The sequence below is a fragment of the Oncorhynchus gorbuscha genome, linkage group LG05 (assembly GCF_021184085.1).
Source record: "Oncorhynchus gorbuscha isolate QuinsamMale2020 ecotype Even-year linkage group LG05, OgorEven_v1.0, whole genome shotgun sequence".
Lineage (NCBI taxonomy): Eukaryota > Metazoa > Chordata > Actinopteri > Salmoniformes > Salmonidae > Oncorhynchus > Oncorhynchus gorbuscha.
In genome coordinates this window covers 52,649,376-52,673,600 of record NC_060177.1, presented here as the reverse complement: position 1 = coordinate 52,673,600, position 24,225 = coordinate 52,649,376, and the positions used below count along the sequence as shown (strand labels likewise).

At 41.6% G+C, this 24,225-nt stretch overlaps 2 protein-coding genes across 8 annotated transcripts in view; one reads left to right on the top strand and one right to left on the bottom strand.

Moving 5' to 3' along the window:
* Positions 1-17,615, bottom strand: part of LOC124036025 (mediator of RNA polymerase II transcription subunit 27-like) — a 108,356-nt gene extending 90,741 nt beyond the window's left edge. The window contains exons 1-2 of the mRNA XM_046350085.1: positions 17,382-17,615; positions 3,497-3,641 (exon numbers count right to left, since the gene is read on the bottom strand). Coding sequence (XP_046206041.1) covers positions 3,497-3,641; positions 17,382-17,614 — 378 coding nt within the window. The 5' untranslated portion in view covers position 17,615. The remainder of the gene's footprint in view (positions 1-3,496; positions 3,642-17,381) is intronic.
* Positions 17,616-18,684: 1,069 nt separating this feature from the next.
* The window catches only part of LOC124036024 (netrin-G2-like), a 57,479-nt gene continuing 51,938 nt past the window's right edge, over positions 18,685-24,225 (top strand). For 6 of the 7 annotated variants that reach the window (XR_006838839.1, XR_006838840.1, XM_046350083.1 and 3 more), the window contains exons 1-2: positions 18,685-19,305; positions 20,081-20,786. Coding sequence is in view for 5 of the 7 variants with exons in the window: in XM_046350083.1 (XP_046206039.1) it covers positions 20,550-20,786 (237 nt within the window). In the remaining 2 variants the exon portion in view is untranslated. The remainder of the gene's footprint in view (positions 19,306-20,080; positions 20,787-24,225) is intronic. The other variant, XM_046350084.1, reaches the window with a different exon arrangement.

The window sequence follows — 24,225 nt, the reverse complement described above, 5'->3', positions numbered from 1 at the left end:
TCTTAACTTATTGGAAAAATTTTAAATAAATGCAATTAACTTGTAATGTAGGCTCAGGCTGTTCACTAGATCACCCCGCGGTCATGAGGCTCGGTGCTGGAGGCGCTGCTTAGACCACTGCGCTCCGGCAGTTCACAATGCTCTGGCAAGCATGAAGAATAATGATGATTCATAGGTGTGTCGTTTTTTAATGACTATGTTTTAAGCCTTCCCCAAACCATAGCCCTTATTCATTCCTAAATTGTTAAACTGAGTTTTTTGTAACCACGTGGAGTTAATACTGATGGGGGAAAATCTATACGGTTACATATCGGGATATTATTTTTGACAATATATTGTATCGTTTTGAGATAATCACAATACAATTTTTTGCACTAGTTGGCTGTATCTGTACCAAAACGTTTACTTTACCTTCATAGGTTGTTCTCTCTTTTTAAATAGGGAGTCAATTTATTTTCAGCAATTTTATTTCCTTGACTGATCAAAACTCGTTTTCTCATGGGCTCTCTCATACCTCTGCAGCAGACGTATGTAAGCAATATTTTTTGGAACATCGAATCAAAATAAAAATCACAGTATCGAATCGCAATACATATCGTATCGGCACCTAAGTATCGTGACAAGATCGTATCTTAAGGTCCCTGGCAATTCCCAGCCTACTGTTGCCAACCTTTAGTAAACTTTTGGGAAAAAATGATGTTTGACCAGATACAATGCTATTTTACAGTAAAAAAAATTGACAACAGAATTTCAGCAAGCTTATAGGGAAGGACATTCAACAAGCACAGCACTTACACAAATGGCTGGTGATTGGCTGAGAGAAATTAATGAAAAAGAACATGGATAAAGAGTTACCCGTCTAACACATCGAGTGTTCTTTAATGGAAGTCTCTCCAACAAAATCCAGGTAGAATCAGGAATTCCCAAGGGCAGCTGTCTAGGCCCCTTACTTTTTTTCAATCTTTACTAACGACATTCCACTGGCTTTGAGAAATGCCAGTGTGTCTATGTATGTGGATGACTCAACACTTTACACGTCACCTACCACAGCAACTGAAATGACTGCAGTACTTAACAAAGAGCTGCAGTTAGTTTCTGAATGGGTGGCAATGAATAAGTTAGTCCTAAATATTTCCAAAAATAAAAGCATTGTATTTGGGACTAATAATTCACTAAACCTTATACCTCAACAAAATCTTTGGAAATTGAGAAAGTTGAGGAGACTAAACTGCTTGGAGTAACCCTGGATTGTAAAGTGTCATGGTCAAAACATATTGATACAACAGTAGACTACTGATGTAGTCAGGTGAAGGGTCTGTCCATAATAAAGCGCTTGGATGTACATCTGCATTCAACAGCACTTCATCACTACATTTGGACAGGTGATTGACAGGCCCTGTCTTTTGAACTACTGCGCACCTGCATACCCCACAAGACTACTGTTCAGTCATTTAGTAGTCAGGTGCCACAAAGAGGGACTTATGACATCCAGAAAATAGTGCATCTAAAATTTTTGGCTCAGAATGGGGCAGCAGGTGGTGATTGCTGGTCCTTGGATGTACATAGAGAGCCAACATTAATAATATGCATGTCAATCTCTCCTGGCTCAAAGTGGAGGAAAGACTGACTTCATCACTACTTGTATTTGTGAGAGGTATTGATTGACATGTTGAATGTACCGAGCTGTCTGTTTGAACTACTGACACACAGCTCGGATACCCATGCATACCCCACAAGACATGCCACCAGAGGTCTCTTCTTAGGCTAATTGAGGCTATTTTGCTGCGCTCCCCTTGCTCCCTGTCTACAACAACTCCAGTCATATGAAACGGCCTTCCCATGTAGGCAACTTAATTCCGTAACTGTAATTCCATTAGAAACCTCTCACTTCACTTGCTACACATGGAGCCTCTGACAGTAGTGCTGCTTTGATTAGAAGTATAATAGATTAGAAGTATAATAGTCACATGCACAGGGTTGCAGATATAAATACTTAAACTCTGAGCTCCAACAATGCAGGTCAAAGTGAAATAAAAACAATCAATGTAATAAAAAATATAATTAAAACACACACACACACACACACACACACACACACACACACACACACACACACACACACACACACACACACACACACACACACACACACACACACACACACACACACACACACACACACACACACACACACACACACACACACACACACACATATATATATATAAAACACTAACACGATTTACACATGGTGCTCATGTACCGCGTCTTAGTGATGGAAGCAGGGAGAACAGGCTATGGCTCGGGTGGCTTGGATCCCTGATTATCTTCTTGGCCTTCTTGCGACACCTGGTGTTGTAGGTGTCCTGGACAGCAGTCCGTGTGTACCCAATGGTGCGTTTGGCTGAGCGTACCACCCTCTGTAGGGCCTTGCGGTCGGCGGCGGCGGGGTTGCCATACCAGGCTGCGCTCAATGGTGCTCCTGTAGAACACTGAGGGCCCTCTAAGAAAATAGTACTATGACTACGGGTGGGTGAACCCGGAGTGGAGAGCTTGAATTTTTTCTCAGCTCCAACTTCAGACAGTCAAGTCAAAAAACACAATATGCCAATTAGAAGCCTATTTTTGTGTATTTTAGGGTACTTTTTCATACCACAATACCTTGACCTCAAATTGTGTGCATGGTACGCTCAATTTGTGCAGGTTGGCAAGTCTGCAAAAGTTTAGGGACAAGCGTGTCAGCTACAGGAATGGGTGCCATCTGTGTAACAGCACAAACCGTCATTCTGTTACCAAACTTTGAATCTGTACTGTTCTTCAAGTAAATGTGTTTTCTGTGGAAATTGTTAAAAGTATTCCTTGAGTATAGTGGTATGGTTTGTTTAACTTAAAATCAATGTTATTTTGTTTGACAAACATTTTAAAGCAACAAATCTGAGTCTCAGCATCACTCTTTCCAATATCCTATATGATGACCTTACAAACAATGGGAGAAGTGGCATCATAGCTTGATACATACAGTATAGGCTAATGTATATTACGATATACCGTGCATCTGCATTTTATTTTAAATCCATCTTTACCTTACCTGTTATTTAAGACTTCCAGCATATGCTTTAAAAACTGAATCATTTCCATCATTTAGAGAGTTATTTAGAGTTGCGACAATGGGGTGGTCAGAGATGCTGCACTGGGGGCATATTGTTCATGTAACTAATGCAGCCTGTCATTGTAGGCTTTTAGCTGATACACTGGAAGCGTATCCCCCAGGAAACAGAAGCTAAACTTTATCATGTGTTTACCATGCGTCAATTTGGATCAAACAAATAATGTTAACGATGGGAGTGGCTTCACATTGAAGTCCAAGGAAATTATCCACAAGATTCCAATCTTTGACACATGTAACTGCATTGCAGAAAATACAGTATGCTCTAGAATTGAATTCTGGCCTTATAGTATTGTTTCCCTTGTAGCCCAGTAGAAAAGCATGGCCTACCTTGTTAGACCATTTGTATGCCTGAAGGAGCTGACTGTACAGCGGGGTCTTGTCCTGAACTGGGTCCAGACTCAACAGGCCACTGTTGTGAAGGGGATGACTCTCTGAAGGTCTGCCAACCAGGGTACTGAGGCGTTCCAATTCACTACATAAGTACATAGAATAACAGCTGTTAGTATAGGCTTGTATTTCCCTTCAACACAAGCATGGGCAATTCTGATTGGGGTGGGGGCCACAAAAAAATCTGAACTCATTATGGGGGGGGGGGGGGGGGACACCAACATCCATACACACACATGCAGTCAGAGCCTAGCATTTTTCTACCCCCACATTTTTTTTTTTTTTTTTTTTACAGCTAATTTCCTGCTATTCTATGTGATTTAGAGTGACTACCCTGTTCGGTATTTCCACCATGATTACTACAAATTTAGATATCCGGACTTACTAACCAATCTCAGAAATGTGGGCTAATTGAGTGTGTGTTTTTGTGCGTGTGGGGGGGCTCCCGTCCCTGCTTTAAAACATCCAATTGGTTTCTTATTTTGTATTTATCCTTGAACCAGAAAGGTCACATTGCAGATTTCTCTCTTTTACAAGTGAGCCCTGGCCAAGAAAGCAGCATATAGTAAACACAACATAAAACACAACATAAAACATAACAATGAATGGAAGTTAACAGCGCAAAGCCCATAAGAGAGCATAAAAGAGCAGGTTTAAAAACACATGTGCAATTTGTGGTCAGCAGGCCTATAATCTGTCAATAAACATTATCAAATCAGATTAAAATAATCTAGTTTCTAAGATGTATTCCAAGACGATGGGGCAGCTGCCCTAAAAGGGCCTTATAGACAAACATGTACTATAAGGATGGCAATCCTGCTAACTGATATAAGTTACAGTGATGTTTAAGAGGTCTTGTGTTTGTTACAAATCTAACTACAGCATGGTAGTGTTTCTAGTGTGTGCAGGTAAAACCATGGGGCATTCATGTAAAGAATATCATCATAGTCCAGCAAAGACTAAAGAAAAAGCCCAGATTAAGTTGAAGCTTTTTAATGAGCTGTTGAATGTGGGGTTTAAAATACAGAGCTTCATCAAGGGGAAATCCCAAGTACTTGTATGAGGACACCACTATTGGCTTGTTTGAGTGAGTATCTGAGGCAGAGTAGGGGGTTGCTTTGAGCGGAAAAAGGTTGTTGGACAATAAACGCTTCCTACAATTTGAGAAATGCCTTAACTAGTGCGAGATCAGTCCTATAGATCGTGTATATGCAGATGACACGGAGTATACAAAACATTAGGAACATCTGCTCTTTCCATGACATAGGCTGACCAGGTGAAAGCTATGATCCCTTATTGAGGTCACTTGTTAAATCCATTTCAAAATCAGTGTAGATGAAGTGGAGGAGACATGTTAAAGAAGGATTTTTATGTCTTGAGAAAATTAAGACATGGACTGTGTATATGTGCCATTCAGGAGGGTCAATGAGCAAGACAAAAGTTAAGTACCTTTGAAGGGGTATGGTAGGTGCCAGGCACACCAGATTTAGTGTGTCATGAACTGAAACACTCCTGTGATTTTCACGCCAACAGTTTCCCGTGTGTATCAATAATGGTCTACCATGCAAAGGGCATCCAGGAAACTTGACACAACTGTGGGAAGCATTGTCGTCAACATGGGCCAGCATCCCTGTGGAACACATTTGACATTTGTAGATTCCCTACCCCGACGAATTGAGGCTGTTCTGATGGCAAAAGGGGTTGCAACTCAATATTAGGAAGGTGTTCCTAATGCTTTGTACATTCAGTGTAGATGTACCTTCTCATCAGATATTTTTTCACACCAGTCATGAATAATGAACAATAATGGCCCAAGAATGGAACCCTGTGGCACTCAAGTATTTAAAGAAAGCTTGTCAGAAGTCATGCTGAAAGACCCAGCCACATTTCATCTTCAATGCCCTTGCTGATGGAAGGAGGTTTTCACTCAAAATCTCACGATACATGGCCCCATTCATTCTTTCCTTTACACGGATCAGTCATCCTGGTCTCTTTGCAGAAAAACAGCCCCAAAGCATGATGTTTCCACCCCCATGCTTCACAGTAGGTATGGTGTTCTTTGGATGCAACTCAGCATTCTTTGTCCTCCAAACACAACGAGTTGAGTTTTTACCAAAATGTTCTATTTTGGTTTCATCTGACCATATGACATTCTCCCAATCTTCTTCTGGATCATCCAAATGCTCTCTAGCAAACTTCAGACAGGCGTGGACATGTACTGGCTTAAGCAGGGGGACACGTCTGGCACTGCAGGATTTGAGTCCCTGGCGACGTAGTGTGTTACTGATGGTAGGCTTTGTTACTTTGGTCCCAGTTCTCTGCAGGTCATTCACTAGGTCCCCCCGTGTGGTTCTGGGGTTTTTGCTCACCGTTCTTGTGATAATTTTGACCCTATGGGGTGAGATCTTGCGTGGAGCCCCAGATCGAGGGAGATTATCAGTGGTCTTGTATGTCTTCCATTTCCTAATAATTGCTCCCACAGTTGATTTCTTCAAACCATGCTGCTTACCTATTGCAGATTCAGTCTTCCCAGCCTGGTGCACGTCTACAATTTTGTTTCTGGTGTCCTTTGACAGCTCTTTGGTCTTGACCATAGTGAAGTTTGGAGTGTGACTGTTTGAGGTTGTGGACAGGTGTCTTTTATACTGACAACAAGTTCAAACAGGTGCCAGTAATACAGGTAACGAGTGGAGGACAGAGGAGCCTCTTAAAGAAGAAGTTACAGGTCTGTGAGAGCCAGAAATCTTGCTTGTTTGTAGGTGACCAAATACTTATTTTCCACCATAATTTGCAAATAAATTCATTAAAAATCCTACAATGTGATTTTCTTTCTCATTTTGTCTGTCATAGTTGAAGTGTACCTATGATGAAAATTACAGGCCTCTCATCTTTTTAAGTGGGAGTACTTGCACAATTGGTGGCTGACTAAATAGTTTTTTGCCCCACTGTAACACTAAGAAAATCATTAAACCAACAAAAGGCTTTACTTGAAAGGCCTACGTTTGACAAGCTCTGCATCAATATCTCAGTCTACGGTGTCAAACACCTTAGACAAATCAATGAACAAAGCAACACAATGCTGTTTAGAATCAAGTGCTTCCAGTATTAGTAACTTTCATGGTCGCCGTAGTAGTGCTGTGCTTCTTTCTAAATCCAGACTGAAACTTGTTCAGGATATTATTGGTGGATAAAAACTCCTTCAGCTACTCACTAACAAGACAGGGCTCCGGACTGCAGCCATTTAGTCACAATGTGACCCTTTGACTTGTCTGTGCGAGTAAAAAAAACGTAACTGGTAGCATCAGTGCGAGCTGAACATTCATTACATGGTCACCTCACTGAAAAGTTTCAAAACATCAACATTTTTGGCGGCTAAAACCATGATTTGGTCAATCAGGAAAGTGCATTACCCTCATGATTCCTGTAATGAAAGTGTCTGCCCTGACCACGGGCCTGCTGATGTGATGAGCAAGCCACGCTCTCTCTCTGTCTGGTCAGATGTGCAGTGAGGGATTGTATAACATTTGCGTGAAATGCACATCTTTGGAAGCAACTGATGTTGTTCTCAGCTTTCTGTGGGTATAATTTGTATTTGTCATCTGTAAATATATTTGATATGGCTTTCAGATACGGAGCGAGCGAAATGTGCAATTGTGCGTCAGCCATTGCGAGTGCATAGGGTAACAGTCTACAAGCGCAACCTTTTTTTAGGACATGACACATTTACTGTTAGATTACGACTAGCATTGGGTATTATATTTTTTGTTAGTGATCTAGCTAATGTGTTCTAAGTTTCACTTCCTCGTGTGGTGAAATAGCCCCAAAATGTATTAGCATACGATAATATTGCACATAAAGATGGGAGGCAAATTCATATTTAATGAACAACAAAATTCAGAAGATTCTGGAGCCCTACTTTAACAGCAAAATATGACAACCTATTGTCAAACCACAATTCACGATAATCACTGGACTCTCTTGCACATCAAAATACAGTGCATTCGGAAAGTATTCAGAACCCCTGACTTTTTCCACATTTCTTATGTTACAGCCTTATTCTAAAAATGGTTACATTCTCATTTATAGGGTGTTAAATGTAGATTGATGATGAGAAAAAACTTAGCAAAAACAGGTTTTTGTACATTTGGGCAAATGTATACAAATAAAAGAATAATGAAATCTCACATATACACAAGTATTCAGACCCTTTACTCAGTACTCTGTTGAAGCACCTTTGGCATCAATAACAGCCTCAAGTCTTCTTGGGAATTACGCTATAAGCTTGGCATACCTGTATTTGGGAAGTTTCTCTCATTCTTCTCTGCAAATCCTCTCAAACTCTGTCAGGTTGGACGGGGAGCGTCGCTGCACAGCTATTTTTAGGTCTCTCCAAAGTTGTTCGGACAGGTTCAAGTCCGGGCTCTGGCTGGACCACTCAAGTACATTCAGAGAATTGTCCTGAAGCCACTCCTGCGTTGTCTTGGCTATGTGCTTAGGGTCGTTGTCCTGTTGGAAGTTGATCCTTCACGGCAGTCTGAGGTCCTGAGGGAACCAAGCTTTGTTTCTTCAGACCAGAGAATCTTGTTTCTCATGGTCTGAGAGTCTTTAGGTGTCTTCTGGCAAACTCCAAGCGGGCTGTCATGTGCCTTTTACTGGGGAGTGGCTTCTGTCTGGCCACTCTACCATAAAGGCATGATTGGTGGAGTGCTGCAGAGATGGTTGTCCTTCTGGAAGGTTCTCCCATCTCCACAGAGAAACACTGGAGCGCTGTCAGAGTGACCATCAGGTTCTTGGTCACCTCCCTGACGAAGGCGCTTTCCCCCCTGATTGCACAGTTTGGCTGGGCGGTCAGCTCTAGGAATAGTCTTGGTGGTTCCAAATGTCTTCCATTTAAGAATGATGGTGGCCACTGTGTTCTTGGGGACCTTCAATGCTGCAGACCTTTATTGGTACCCTTCCGCAGATCTGTGCTTCAACACTATCTTGTCTCTGAGCTGTACGGACAATTCCTTCGACCTCATGCCTTGGTTTTGCTCTGACATGCACTGTTAACTGTGGGACCTTATATAGACAGGTGTGTGCCTTTCCAAATCATGTTCAATCAATTGAATTTACCACAGGTGGACACCAATCAAATTGTAGAAACATTTCAAGGATGATCAATGGAAACAGGAAGCACCTGAGCTCAATTTCGAGTCTCATAGCAAAGGGTCTGAATACTTACGTAAATAAGGTATTTGTTTTTCATTTGTAATACATATGCAAAACATTTGATAAAACATTTTTTGGCTGTGTCATTCTGTGGTATTGTGTTTAAATTGAGAATGAGGATTTTGGAATAAGGCTGTAACGCAACTAAATGTGGAAAAAGTCTAGGGGTCTGAATACTTTCCGAATGGACTGTATCTTCAAATCATGCAATCCTGCTTAGACATGTTAGATTAAACATATTTATTGAATAGTCTACCATCTCAGTAGCCTGTTACACGGTCTAAAACACTGTGAATTACTTTATAAAAGGTGATTAATATTTTTTTCTATTACGTGATGCCGTGGAAACAAATTGATGCGACCAAACCACGGGCTGGTGACACCAACTTAAGCGTTTCAAGGACTTTGGCAATAACAGAAAGTTTCGAAAGGGGACAGTAGTATAGTCTAGAAGGATCCCCATCCTTTAACACTGGGATCTTAAATCATCTAAGAACTTCTACACTAGCCAAAGAAAATCGTGCACATGGCAAATGCATAATATTTTCAATGAAGAGTCCGTTTCTGCCTTTCTTATGTAATAAATGATCCTGCATCAGCTTCCCGGTTTATGTAACGGCGTTTTAGAGGCGCAAGGGTATGCGTCTTTGTTAAGATTTGTGTAGGACTAAAGGTATATTAACTGAACAAAAATAAACGCAACATGCAACAATTTCAAACACTCTACTGAGTTACAGTTCATTAAAGGAAATCAGTCAATTGAAATCAATTCATTAGGCCCTAATCTATATATTTCACACAATACAGACATGCATTTGCTGGTCACAGATAGCTTTCAAAGAAAGGTAGGGGCGTGGATTAGAAAACCAGTCAGTACCTGTTGGGACCACCATTTACCTCAAGCAGCACGACACATCTATTTTGCACAGAGTTGATCAGGCTGTTGATTGTGGCCTGTGGAATGTTGTCTCACTCCTCAATGGCTGTGCGAAGTTGCTGGATATTGGCGGGAACTGGAGCACGCTGTCGTACACGTCGATCAAGAGCATCCCAAACATGCTCAATGGGTGACGTGTCCGAGTATGCAAGCCATGGAAGAACTGGGACATTTTCAACTTTCAGGAATTGTGCACAGATCCTTGTGACATGGGGCAGTGCATTATCATGCTGAAACATGAGGTGATGGCGGCGAATGAATTGCACGACCATGGGCCTCAGGACCTCGTCACGCGGTGCATTCAAATTGCCATCGATAAAATGCTATTGTGTTTGTTGTCCATAGCTTATGTCTGCCCATACTATAACCCCACCGCCACCATGGGGGACTCTGTTCACAACATTGACATAAGCAAACTGCTCGCCCACACGATGCCATACACGCTGTCTACCATCTGCCGGGTACAGTTGAAACCGGGATTCATCCATGAAGAGCACACTTCTCCAGCATGCCAATGGTAATCGAAGGTGAGCATTTACCCACTGAAGTCGGTTACGATGCAAATTGTAGTCCGGTCAAGACCATTGTGAGGATGACGAGCATGCAGATGAGCTTCCCTGAGACGGCTTCTGACAGAATGCGCATAAATTCTTTAGTTATACAAACCCACAGTTTCATCAGCTGTCCGGGTGGCTGGTCTCAGATGATCCCGAAGGTGAAGAAGCCGGATGTGGAGGTCCTGGGCTAGTGTGGTTGCACATGGTCTTGGATTGTGAGGCCAGTTGGATGTACTGCCAAATTCTCTAAAACTACGTTGGAGGCGGACTATGGTAGAGAAATTAACAGCAGTGTTGGACAGTTAGTATGCCAATTGCACGCTTCCTCAAAACTAGAGATAGCATTGTGTTGTATGACAAAACTGCACATTTTAGAGCGGCCTTTTATTGTCCCCAGCACATGATGCACCTGTGTAGGGTTACAAAGGGTTATAAACTCTGGAATTTGTGTTTGTCCACCCACCTCTTCAGGATTGACCACAAATTCTCAATGGGATTAAGGTTTTCCTAGCCATTGACCCAAAATATCTATACTTTGTTACCTGAACCACTTCATTATCATTTTTTCCTTATGGCAAGGTGCTCCATCATGCTGGAAAAGGAATTGTTCGTCACCAAACTGTTCCTGGATGGTTGGGAGAAGTTGCTCTCAGAGGATGTGTTGGTACCATTCTTTACGTAGAATGTATGCACACATGACTGTAAGTCGCTTTGGATAAAAGCGTCTGCTAAATGGCATATATTATTATTATATTATTATTCATGGCTGTGTTCTTAGGCAAAATTGTGAGTGAGCCCGCTCCCTTGGCTGAGAAGCAACCTCACACATGAATGGTTTCAGGATTCTTTACTATTGGCTTGACACAGGACTGATGGTAGCGCTCACCTCGTCTTCTCCGGACAAGCTTTTTCCCAGATGCCCCAAACAATCGGAAAGGGGAATCATCAAGAAAATGACTTTACCCCAGTCCTCAGCAGTCCAATCCCTGTACCTTTTGCAGAATATCAGTCTGTCCCTGATGTTTTTCCTGGAGAGAAGTGGATTCTTTGCTGCCCTTCTTTACACCAGGCCATCCTCCAAAAGTCATTCCTGAGCAAGCTCTTTACTGGTGGTTCCCCGATCCCGCAGCTTAATCAACTTTAGGAGACGGTCTTGGCGCTTGCTGGACTTTCTTGGGCGCCCTGAAGCCATCTTCACAACAATTGAACCGCTCTCCTTGAAGTTCTTGATGATCCGATAAATGGTCGATTTAGGTGCAATCTTACCGGCAGCAATATCCTTGCCTGTGAAGCCCTTTTTGTGCAAAGCAATGATGATGACACATGTTTTCTTGCAGGTAACCATGGGTGACAGAGGAAGAACAATAATTCATAACCATGGTTGACAGAGGAAGAACAATAATTCCAAGCACCACCCTCCTTTTGAAGCTTCCAGTCTGTTATTCGAACTCAATCAGCATGACAGAGTGATCTCCAGCCTTGCCCTCGTCAACACTCACACCTGTGTTAATGAGAGAATCACTGACATGATGTCAGCTGGTCCTTTTGTGGCAGGGCTGAAATGCAGTGGAAATGTTTTGGGGGGATTCAGTTCATTTGAATGGCAAAGAGGGACTTTGCAATTCACGTGATCACTCTTCATAACATTCTGGAGTATATGGAAACTGCCTTCATACAAACTGAGGAAGAAGACTGTGAAAATTAATAGTTGTGTCATTCTCAAAACTTTTGGCTATGACTGTACAGCTGATTCTCAAGATCTTGCACACTAATGAGATGATATTGAGCCCACACTACTACACTGTCTGAGCCAAGGACTACATGCTTTCTGGTAAGTTTTGATTACAATACTGGGTGGGGTGAATATATTTCATCTGACATACATTACTTTTTGTTAACTAGTAAATAGCTTACAGCAAAGTGTGTTTAAATCATTTCTAACCATTTCTGCTAGATAGTTTTCTACCACGTGTGTTTTAGCTTGCTTGAAACTGCTCAGGAGAGTTAATTCACCTGTTTCCATACATGTTTCATTTTAAAACATTTATCTTACAAAGGAGTTGTCTAATCTAACTGCTTAACTTCTTGGTGACAGGGGGCAGTATTTTCACATCCGGATGAAATGCATGCCCAAATTCAACTGCCTGCTACTCAACCCCAGAAAACAAGATATGCATATTATTAATATATTTGAATATGAAACATGCTGAAGTTTCAAAAACTGTTTGAATCATGTCTGTTAGTATAACAGAACTTATTTAGCAGGCGAAACCCCAAGGTCAAACCATTCAGATATTTGTTTTGAGGTCACTTTTCAATGAGTTTTCATTGGGAATCCAGATTTCTAAGGGACCTTCTTGCAGTTCCTATCGCTTCCACTGGATGTCAACAGTCTTTAGAAATTGGTTGAGGTTATTCCTTTGTGTAATGAAGAAGTACGGCCATCTTGAACAAGGGCGCGTGACCAGAAAGCTAGCTACAGTTTGTTTTCTTCCTGTATTGAATACAGATCATCCCGTCTTCAATTTTATCGATTATTAACGTTACAAAACACCTAAAGTTGTATTACAAAAGTAGTTTGAAATGTTTTGGCAAAGTTTACAGGTAACTTTTGAGATATTTTGTAGTCACGTTGCGCAAGTTGGAACCGGTGTTTTTCTGGATCAAACGCGCCAAATAAATGGACATTATGGATATATATCGACGGAATTAACCAAACAAAAATAACATTTGTGATGTTTATGCGACATATTGGAGTGCCAACAAAAGAAGCTTGTCAAAGGTAAGACATTAATTATATTTTTATTTCTGCGTTTTGTGTCGCGCCTGCAGGGTTGAAATATGGTTTCTCTCTTTGTTTACAGAGGTGCTATCCTCCGATAATAGCATCATTTGCTTTTGCCTAAAAGCCTTTTTGAAATCTGACATGTTGGCTGGATTCACAACAAGGGTAGCTTTAATTTGCTATCTTGATTTAATGAAAGTTTGATTTTTATAGTAATTTATTTGAATTTGGCCTCTGCATTTTCCCTGACTTTTGGCCAGGTGGGTCCACAAATCCCAGAGAGGTTAACTATTTATCTGTACATGGAATTGTATTTGTTGTTTTTTTTACTCATTTTTATTCTAATCTTTACTGGAAAATGCCACGGGCACTATCTGGATGTGTGATGACATTTCACTGCAGCTAATGTAGAAGGAAAAGCTGTGTACATTTGCAAATACTGTGCCAAATCATATGTGAAGAATGCAAACAAGATGCAGAATCATCTGGACAAGAGCATAAAGTTCCCTCAGAACAAGCAACCTCTGACAAACGTCCCTCTACTCCTATTCGAGGTGAAAATGATGAATCAGACACCTTATTGATAGCAACAGCTCATGGTCCTCCTAGAATCAGAAGGTTTTGACTCAATAGAGGAACATAGTCAGAGAAATGCTGATGAATGTTTTGCTCGAGCTGTGTATGTAACTGGTTCACCTCTGATGCTCACAGACAATGTGTATTGAACTGAAGGCAGTCATCATTTATCTTGGACCACAGAAGGTATTTGCATGAAGGCCGCTTGGTCTAAAGTGGAGGAGTCCTACCCTCACATCATAGCCATTGGCTGTGCTACTCATGCATTGAATCTGCTCCTCAGGGACATCATGTAACTGACAACAATGGATAGACTCTACAAGAGAGCCAAGGAAATGGTTAGGTATGTGAAGGGTCATCAAGTTGTAGCAGAAATCTACCTCACCAAGCAAAGTCAGAAGAATAGAGCACCACATTGAAGCTGCCCAGCAACACCCATTGGGGTGGTGTTGTCATCATGTTTGACAGTCTCCTGGAGGGAAAGGAGTCTCTCCAAGAAATGGCCATATCACAGTCTGCCGATATAGACAGCCCAATCAAGAGGATCCTCCTGGGTGATGTATTTTGGGAGAGAGTGGTAAGCAGCCTGAAACTCCTGAAACCTATAGCAGTAGCCATTGCACGGCTTGCGGGAGACAGTGCCATCCTGTCTGATGTTAAGACTCTGCTTGCAGATGTAATAGAAGAAATCCGTACCGCCCTGCCCACTTCACTGTTGCTCCAAGCAGAGGAAACTGCAGTTCTGAAATATATCAAAAAGCTTGAAGACTTCTGCCTGAAGCCCATACACAGCGTACATGTTGGACCCCAAGTATGCTGGCAAGAGCATCCTGTCTGGTGCAGAGATCGACAAGGCCTATGGTGTCATCACGACCGTGTCTCGCCACCTTGGCCTGGATGAGGGCAACGTTCTTGGCAGTCTGGCGAAATACACTTCCAAGCAAGGGCTTTGGGATGGAGATGCAATATGGCAGTCGTGCCAACATATCTCATCAGCCACCTGGTGGAAGGGACTTTGTGGATCCGAGGCTCTTTCCCATGTTGCCTCCATCATCCTCCAAATCCCACCAACATCAGCCGCCTCAGAACGCAACTGGTCCTTGTTTGGGAAACCACACACCAAAGCACGCAAAAGGCTGACCAATACAAGAGTTGAAAAATGTAGGCTTTTTGAGCCTGACAACAAGCCATCCTCAACAAGGTTGGAAAGTGACAGTAAAGAAGAGGCCTCAGAGTCTGATGTTCAAGGGGTGGACATTGAGGAGGTCCAGGGAGAAGACATAGGAGCCTGAGGGGAAGACAATCAAAGCTTTAGTTTGTAGACTCATTTTACAGATGTTGAAAATGTTTTTTTGGAGATGCGATGGATCATTGGGGATCATTTAATATTCCCTTTCTTTTGTTGTCCAGTGATATCATCCCATGTGAAGAGTCAACTAATTTAATTAAAGTTAAATTCATAACTAAATAGTATTTTTTATTTTTTATTATTTTTTATTATTGGAAGGCTTTAATCATTTGCAATTATGTCTACTCATTAAAAGTAAAAGGTTTGTTTCTGTCTCCATATTATATGGTAAATATAGCCAATGCAAAAAACATCCACAATAGTATTAATATTACATTTGCATATATTTCTGTTAATTCCCATATATTCCTGTTAATTCCCACCTTTGAATATTCCCCAAAATGTGGAACCCTACACCTGTTTAAGGATCCTTGCAAAAGTAAGAGCCTTGCAAAAGTATTCATCCCCCTTGGCGTTTTTCCTATTTTATTGCATTACAACCTGTAATTTAAATGGATATTTATTTGGATTTCATGTAATGGACACACACAAAATAGTCCAAATTGGTGAATTAAAAATACAAATAAATATTAACAAAAATTCTACAAAAAAATGGAAAAGTGGTGCATGCATACGTATTCACCCCTTTGCTATGAAGCCCCTAAATAAGATCTGGTGCAATTAATTACATTCAGAAGTCACATAGTTAAATAACATCCACCTGTGTGCAATCTAACTAAGTGTCACATGATCTCATTATATATACAGCTGTTCTGAAAGGCCCAGAGTCTGCAACACCACTTAGCAAGGGCTATCAAAACAGGTCAGCGACAAAGTTGTGGAGAAGTACAGAGAAGGGTTGGGTTATATAAAAAAAGATCAAACTTTGAACATCCCACAGAGTACCATTGAATACATGATTTTAAAAATTGTAAGAATATGGCACCAAAACAAACCTGCCAAGAGTGGGCCACCCACCAAAACTCATGGACCATTTAATCAGAGGCAACAAAGAAACCAAAGATAACCCTGCAGGAGCTGCAAAGCTCCACAGCAGAGATTGGAATATCTGTCCATAGGAACACTTTAAGACATACACTCCACATAGCTGGGCTTTACGGAAGACTGGCCAGGAAAAGCCATTGCTTAAAGGACAAAATTAAGCAAGCGCATTTGGTGTCGCCAAAAGGCATGTAGGAGACTCCCCAGACCTATGGAAGACGGTACTCTGGTCAGATGAGACTAAAATTGCGCTTTTTGGACATCAAGGAAAATTCTATGTCCGGCGCAAACCCAACACCTCATCACCCTGAGAATACCATCCACACAGTGAAGCGTGGCAGCATCATGCTGGGGGGATGTTTTTCATCGCCAGGGACTGGGAAACTGGTAAGGGATGGATTGCGCTAAATACAGGGAAATTCTTGAGGGGAACCTGTTTCAGTCTTCCAGAGATTTTAGACTGGAACAGAGGTTCATCTTCCAGCAGGACAATGACCCTAGGCATACTGCTAAAGCAACACTAGTGGTTTAAGGGGAACATTTAAATGGCCTAGTCAAAGCCCAGACCTCAATACAATTGAGAATCTGTGGTATGACTTAGATTGCTGTACACCAGCAGAAACCATCAAACTTGAAGGAGCTGGAGCAGTTTTGCCTTAAAGAATGGGCAAAAATCCCAGTGGCTAGATGTGCCGAGCTTATAGAGACATACCCCAAGAGACTTGCCGCTGTAATTGCTGCAAAATGTGGCTCTACAAAGTATTGCATTTTTGGGGGTGAATAGTTATGCACGCTCAAGTTCTGTTTTGTCTTATTTCTTGTTTGTTCCACAAAAAATATTTAGCATTTTCAAAGTGTTTAACTCAAACAATTACAAACTCCCCCCCAAAAATGGCAGGTGGATGGATTTTTGAGAAATGCTAAATAACAGGGATGTAAAAAATGTGTATGCACAATTTGAGAGAAGATTTGTGCATATGGAAGAATTCTGGGTTATTTTATTTCAGCTCATGAAATGAACATGTTGCGTTTATATTTTTGTTCAGTGTAGAAAAAAACTATTTTGCAGCATTGAGGCACGTTAGAACATTCCTTCTGGGAGTTCAACTTTTGCTTTCACATCAAAGTAATGTGAACTTAGCTAGCTACACGTTCACAATTTAAAATACATTCAAAATAGAGGTGCCTACAAGAATGGCAGTATGTTTTATTGTTTTGCTAGCTAACGTTAGTTGCTATGACATTTCACTTGCGCGCGCACACTTTATTTAGCAATGGTCTGTAAGCTAGGCTAACGTTGGGCACACACACCATTTACACTTCAGCTAAGTCATGGATACTAGCTAGTTGGAAATAACTTTTTAGTTAGATAACATTCATTCCTCACGCCTATCGAGCACGCTAACTTGTGTGTTTACAACAAAGATTTACCTAGCTAACGTTAGCACTTAACGTTTACAACTACTCACTTCAAGTCGCGATTCACAGACTGCAGGTTATCTTGAAACTCGGTAATAAAAACCTTTTCGCGTCCTTCGAGGGTTTCTTTGTTTTTCATCCCATCTTTCAGAGAGTCAAAAACCCTTGTTACACTTGAACGAAGTGCCTGAATAGCACTTATTGCTTGAGAAAATGCTTCTAAATTCACACCAACGTTCATTGCGTCCGCCATTTTTTTCGCACGCTGAGATGAACGTCGCATAAACACCGTCATCGAGATGCAATGCGTAGCAAGGGAAATGTAGTTCACGCTTTCCGTGCCTGCTGTCTTCTCATTTGCTCACTGCCAGTATACATTTGCCCATTCAACTACTTCTTAAATCATTTTTAACTACCTTTTATATTGCTGTCTACAAACATTGTGCATTGTCAGTGCCCGTGTCTGTCTGTGACAATAATTTGGCCTCAGATGACCTATAGAAATGTGGAGGCTGTTTACACCCATTGGTCTGTGTGGCCACGCATCAGGACCATGGACAGCTCAATTTAGTGTTCTTCCATGAGAAGCCCCCTTAAGGCTTTGATGTTGTTACTTCAATTACACCCATCCAAAAGTGGCAAATTAAGGGTTTTGGCTGCTTTTTAAAAATGTGTTTTTACTATCCAGCTTAATTGGGTATTAAGTAGGCTAATGTAATTGTCAACAATGTAAATAGCATAAGTTAGTTTGCTAAAATTATACATAAAAATATATAGCCAATTTTATAGGCTATATATGCAATATATGTTTTGCTCAGAACTTGAGTGGCCAAATTAAAATCAACCACGGCCCAAATTTGCCACACGGCTCCCTGTTGGGGATTGGTTGTGGTAGATTTTATTTGGCCACCCAAGTTATCTGAGCTATGTATATATCCTATAAATTGGCTATATATTTTTTTCTATGTATAATTTTCACTGTAAAATCACCAGGAAATCAGCTCAAACGGATTTTAACTTTGGAAATCCGTTCCCAATTATTCCCACGCATCAATAGAGGCATATGCGATTGTATTCCAATGTAATCAAGGTTTGAAATGATTCTGTTTTTGTCAAATCCTACATATGTTTGGGATTCTTGCAGTCAACTTGCAGAGTACAAATTATTTATAACTATGTTCTGGCTGCTGACCATCCGCTCAAGAGAAACCGTTACAAAATTGTGGACGCCTGCACTGTTGAAGATGCATGCGCTATGCTTTAAGAGCCATACAGGAACTTCAAGTTGTTTAACTGTTAAACAGTGTTGTGTTAGCCTATTGCTTAGCGAAAACTAGAGATCCTTATGTCTGCCTTGAGTGATTTTTGAGCTGCTCCTTTAAGCAGGACGGGTAGCCCGATCGGCTCATGGGGTGGTTATATTTCTGACCGGTAAAAGTTGCGTACCTGCTTCACACACACGTAGTTAGCAAATCAGATACTGAGAGCTAAATGTGGAAACGAGAAGAGAGCAGGAGAACAATGGCAGGAGGGAATTTATGAAATAAGCGAGTGTGTTTATGCATAGGGGAAAGTGAGGTCGAGAGAGAGAGAGAGCGAGAGCGAGCTCTTTCCTTCTGCCCTTGAGCGCCTAGGACAAAACCGAAATCGCAAAAAGTAACGGAACATTAATTGAGGCAGTACCACTTCTGGAAAAAGTATTGAAATATAATATATTTCGAACAAGAAGTCAACTATTGTGCGTACGGGATGTATAGGATACCATCCTAACGCACTGCTTTCCTCAAAGTATAAAAACAGAAGGGAAACAAACAGAAGGGGAGAGCATCTCATCTAATCCTCTTACAGAAGGGAATACGGTAACGTTAAGCTTTATTTCAACGACGAACCAATGCTGAGGCTTTTGAATGCTGATAACACTTTTGCAAAGGATGCACCCATGACAGAATGATCATATTTTCCCGGAGCAATTTGGTAAGTGTTCGAGTTCCACCGTGAACATAGAGGATAGTAACTGTTGTAACCGTGCACCTTCAAATTTGTATAGGACTATAATGCTTATAATCTTGCAACCAGTGACTTGCTACAGTTGTTTCTTATAATCAAGCATTATAGCCTACATTTGAAGGCAGCATTAGGCTACACACTTCAGAGAATTTCAGAGCTTTGGAAAGAGTATCAACGAAAAGAACATCAGATGTCCACATTATAGGACAAGTCCAAACATGATACAAGTTGATCAAATTAGTTATTTTTATTTGCCAATTGTAGACTACAGCCTAGGTCTGTCACCATCTGCCTATGAGAAGTTCTCGACAGTTATGGTACCTCTGATGGCAATAGTTGGCAAAGCCAAGAGCGCAACAGACATCCGTCTGTGAGGACGAGGGTATATCTTTTTTTACTTGCAGTTATGTTTGGGAAATTCCTTAATTATGGTAGTCTTGTGAATATAGATTGGTTGTGAAAACAAACATGAAAGATTACAATATTATTTATTTATAAGCTACGGTATAGCCTACCGATATTCATTTGAACAGATTTCAAATGGGTTCAAGTTCCTCTAATGAAAGATATGTTTAACCTAATTGCTAGTTGTAAAAACGAAATAAAATCATCTGTATAGTAGCAGTAGCCTATTAGATATAGTTTTAGTTTGCCTTTTTTTGTGTGGAAATGTGAGTGGCAATTTCCCCCCCAAAAAGTTAAATGTTTAATAAATTATTGTATTTTCTCCTTCTCAATATAGCCAACGATGGAGCATGTAAATACTTCCTTTGACTGACGTGAAAACACAACAAAATCTCATCTAGAGAGCTTCTGAGTGGACAGCGGGAATATTCTCAATGCTCTACTCATGGACATATCGACTGCTTTTAGCATGGCTTGCCTGGAGTGCCAAAGGGGGTCGATCTGAGAAAGATTTAGCGTTGTATACATTTCTAATAAAATAAGTTATTGTAACTATAATTTAAAGTAATACTTTAATTTGAATTGTTTTTAAACATAAGATACCAAATACTTCAAAACAGAAGTGTAACTTATTTAGGCAGGCATACATTTGTATACAAAACCAGCAGAGTTGTAAGGCTGTATCCTGCAAGCGGCAGGTGTCTCTCCCAACATGAAAACCAACCGGATTCCAAGCTGATCCTCTCCCTGTGTGGACCGACGGTGGCACCACTTCCCTCTTCCCTCCGGACTCTCGGTCTTGGACCATGGGTGTGGTCTCTACGAGTGCCATGCTCTCACAGGTGCTTTTTCATTTGCACTTTGTTACTCTGACCCTTGGCCAGTATGACATATGCAAGTCGCTGTTTAGTACGGACGATGGACCAACATGGGAGTTTTATGCGTGCCAGCCAAAACCAATGGCTATGAAGGAGTTCGTGCAAATTAGGGTGGATCCTCCTGGCATCACTTGCGGCAACCCCCCGGAGAGGTTCTGTACCCTGGTAAGTTTAAGTTTGAATTCAGTTGGTGTAACCATCAGCACCAGTTTTATACTTAGATGATTTTTATAGGCCTACACTTTGAAGTTTTGAAAAACTGACATGGAAGGTTTTCTGGATATTAAGGATATCGTTAGGGTATCTGATCCTAGATATGAGATGAGAAACTTTGATCTCGAACAAGATGGCAGGAAAATGTACCTTTTCTATGAGACAACTCCGAACATAAGAGTTGAAACCTACTTTCAGTAGGCTACGTGTTATTATAGTGAAAATGCAAACAAGACTTCAAGACACAATTACTTTTATTTTGGAATCACTGCCTCAATAGATACACTACATGGCCAAAAGTATGTGAATACCTGCTCGTCGAACATCTCATTACAAAAATTATTATTAATATGGAGTTGGTCCCCCTTTGCTGCTGCAACAGCCTCCACTCTTCTGGAAAGGCTTTCCACCAACATTTCTGCGGGGAGTTGCTTCCATTCAGCCACAGGAGCACCCCCCCCTCCCCCTCCCCCTCCTCCTCCCCCTCCTCCCCCCTCCCCCGACAGTGGATTGCGCACTGAGATGGAACAGAGCAAATAGGCTTTTCAACGCTATAGCTTTAGCTGGTGGTAATTTGTGGAATAGACATCAGCTGGAATGCGGTTTTATCCAATCAGCATCCAGGATTAGACCCAACCGGTGTATAAACCAATAAAATAGATTAGAACAGAACAGAATAGTGCTATAGAATAACTTAAATAATCAAATAAACATGCTATTTATATTTTCTATAAAGATTAAATATGACTAAATGAAAAAAATATAGCAGCAGCAATATTCAATAAAACAAATCATTTCTGCTTTGGCCTGCTGTTTTCAGAATGAAACACACAAAGTCTACACGACAGTATATCAGGTTATTTAACCAAGTTAATTTTGTTTGTCTCAAACAATATCATTAGATTAGGTTTGTTATTGTGTTTGTGCCTCCCTACAGGGACTCACACCTTGAGTGATACCGTTTATTTATAACGCTGTTTAACACTAGCAGTATGAGCGGTGCAACACCATGAGCTCATATGAATAGTAACTTTAGGGTTATAAATGTACATTTATATGTAGTATTTTGTATCCTGTAAAGCTGTAAGCTTGAGTGTACTATATATACACTGCTCAAAAATAAAGGGAACATTTAAACAACCCAATGTAACTCCAAGTCAATCACACTTCTGTGAAATCAAACTGTACACTTAGGAAGCAACACTGATTGACAATACATTTCACATGCTGTTGTGCAAATGGAATAGACAACAGGTGGAAATTATAGGCAATTAGCAAGACACCCCCAATAAAGGAGTGGTTCTGCAGGTAGGGACCACAGACCACTTCTCAGTTCCTATGCTTCCTGGCTGATGTTTTGGTCACTTTTGAATGCTGGCGGTGCTTTCACTCTAGTGGTGGCATGAGACGGAGTCTACAATCCACACAAGTGGCTCAGGTAGTGCAGCTCATCCAGGATGGCACATCAATGCGAGCTGTGGCAAGAAGGTTTGCTGTGTCTGTCAGCGTAGTGTCCAGAGCATGGAGGCGCTACCAGGAGACAGGCCAGTACATCAGGAGACGTGGAGGAGGCCGTAGGAGGGCAACAACCCAGCAGCAGGACCGCTACCTCCACCTTTGTGCAAGGAGGAGCACTGCCAGAGCCCTGCAAAATGACCTCCAGCAGGCCACAAATGTGCATGTGTCTGCTCAAACGGTCAGAAACAGACTCCATGAGGGTGGTATGAGGGCCCGACGTCCACAGGAGGGGGTTGTGCTTACAGCCCAACACCGTGCAGGACGTTTGGCATTTGCCAGAGAACACCAAGATTGGCAAATTCGTCACTGGCGCCCTGTGCTCTTCACAGATGAAAGCAGGTTCACACTGAGCACATGTGACAGACGTGACAGTCTGGAGATGCCGTGGAGAACGTTCTGCTGCCTGCAACATCCTCCAGCATGACCGGTTTGGCGGTGGGTCAGTCATGGTGTGGGGTGGCATTTCTTTGGGGGGCCGCACAGCCCTCCATGTGCTCGCCAGAGGTAGCCTGACTGCCATTAGGTACCGAGATGAGATCCTCAGACCGCTTGTGAGACCATATGCTGGTGCGGTTGGCCCTGGGTTCCTCCTAATGCAAGACAATGCTAGACCTCATGTGGCTGGAGTGTGTCAGCAGTTCCTGCAAGAGGAAGGCATTGTTGCTATGGACTGTTCCCCTGACCTGAATCCAATTGAGCACATCTGGGACATCATGTCTCGCTCCATCCACCAAAGCCACGCTGCACCACAGACTGTCCAGGAGTTGGCGGATGCGTTAGTTCAGGTCTGGGAGGAGATCCCTCAGGAGACCATCCGCCACCTCATCAGGAGCAGGCCCAGGCGTTGTAGGGAGGTCATACAGGCACGTGGAGGCCACACACTACTGAGCCTCATTTTGACTTGTTTTAAGGACATTACATCAAAGTTGGATCAGCCTGTAGTGTGGTTTTCCACTTTAATTTTGAGTGTGACTCCAAATACAGACCTCCATGGGTTGATAAATTTGATTTCCGTTGATCATTTTTGTGTGATTTTTGTTGTCAGCACATTAAACTATGTAAAGAAAAAAGTATTTAATAAGAATACTTCATTCATTCAGATCTAGGATGTGTTATTTTAGTGTTCCCTTTATTTTTTTGAGCAGTATATATATGGTATGTTCCTGTTTTTTGGGAGAGTGCTGACATGGGTGAGGTTCATTTCTATAAGAGAGGCTGACAATGTTGCTGTGGGAATCCAGCCGAGGGCTTGATTGTAAAACAAGCAAATATATCATTTGTCCAGCTGGGTTGTACTTTAGGAACCCATGAAGAGAGGACGATCAAACCATGATCACAGAGCATACCATGTACAATTTTATAGTGTGTTACCTGAAACTCCTGGTTATCAATTGTTATATAGCCTTAGACTTGTCAATCACTCACTCTGATTTGAGCATCTGTCTTTGTGGTAAGAGACAAGTCACTTTTAACATCCTAAATATCACCAATGGTAATTATGATCATCACATTGCAACTAAACATGCAGCAATATGTAGCATCCAGCTGTGTAATGCTAATCGCAGCTTTTTTTTGTGCCGGATTACTAACCACACATTGGATGTGGTAGTGGAGAGGTTAGCCTGGATTTTGCCAAATTGAAGCTGGGGATAATTAGAGAGAGCTATGATAGCATGAGCCAGGTTGGGAATTTAGTCAGGACATGGGTACCATCCAATCTCTTGCCATGAGTGTTAAGAGATCTTTGGAGACCACAGGATGTCCGGACAGACAATCAGGGTTTATGTCTCGTCCAATGAAAGGCACCCTGTGCAGGGTAGCTTCCTCATCACTTTCCCCCCGGGGGAATTTGTCCACCTTACACCCTTCAACT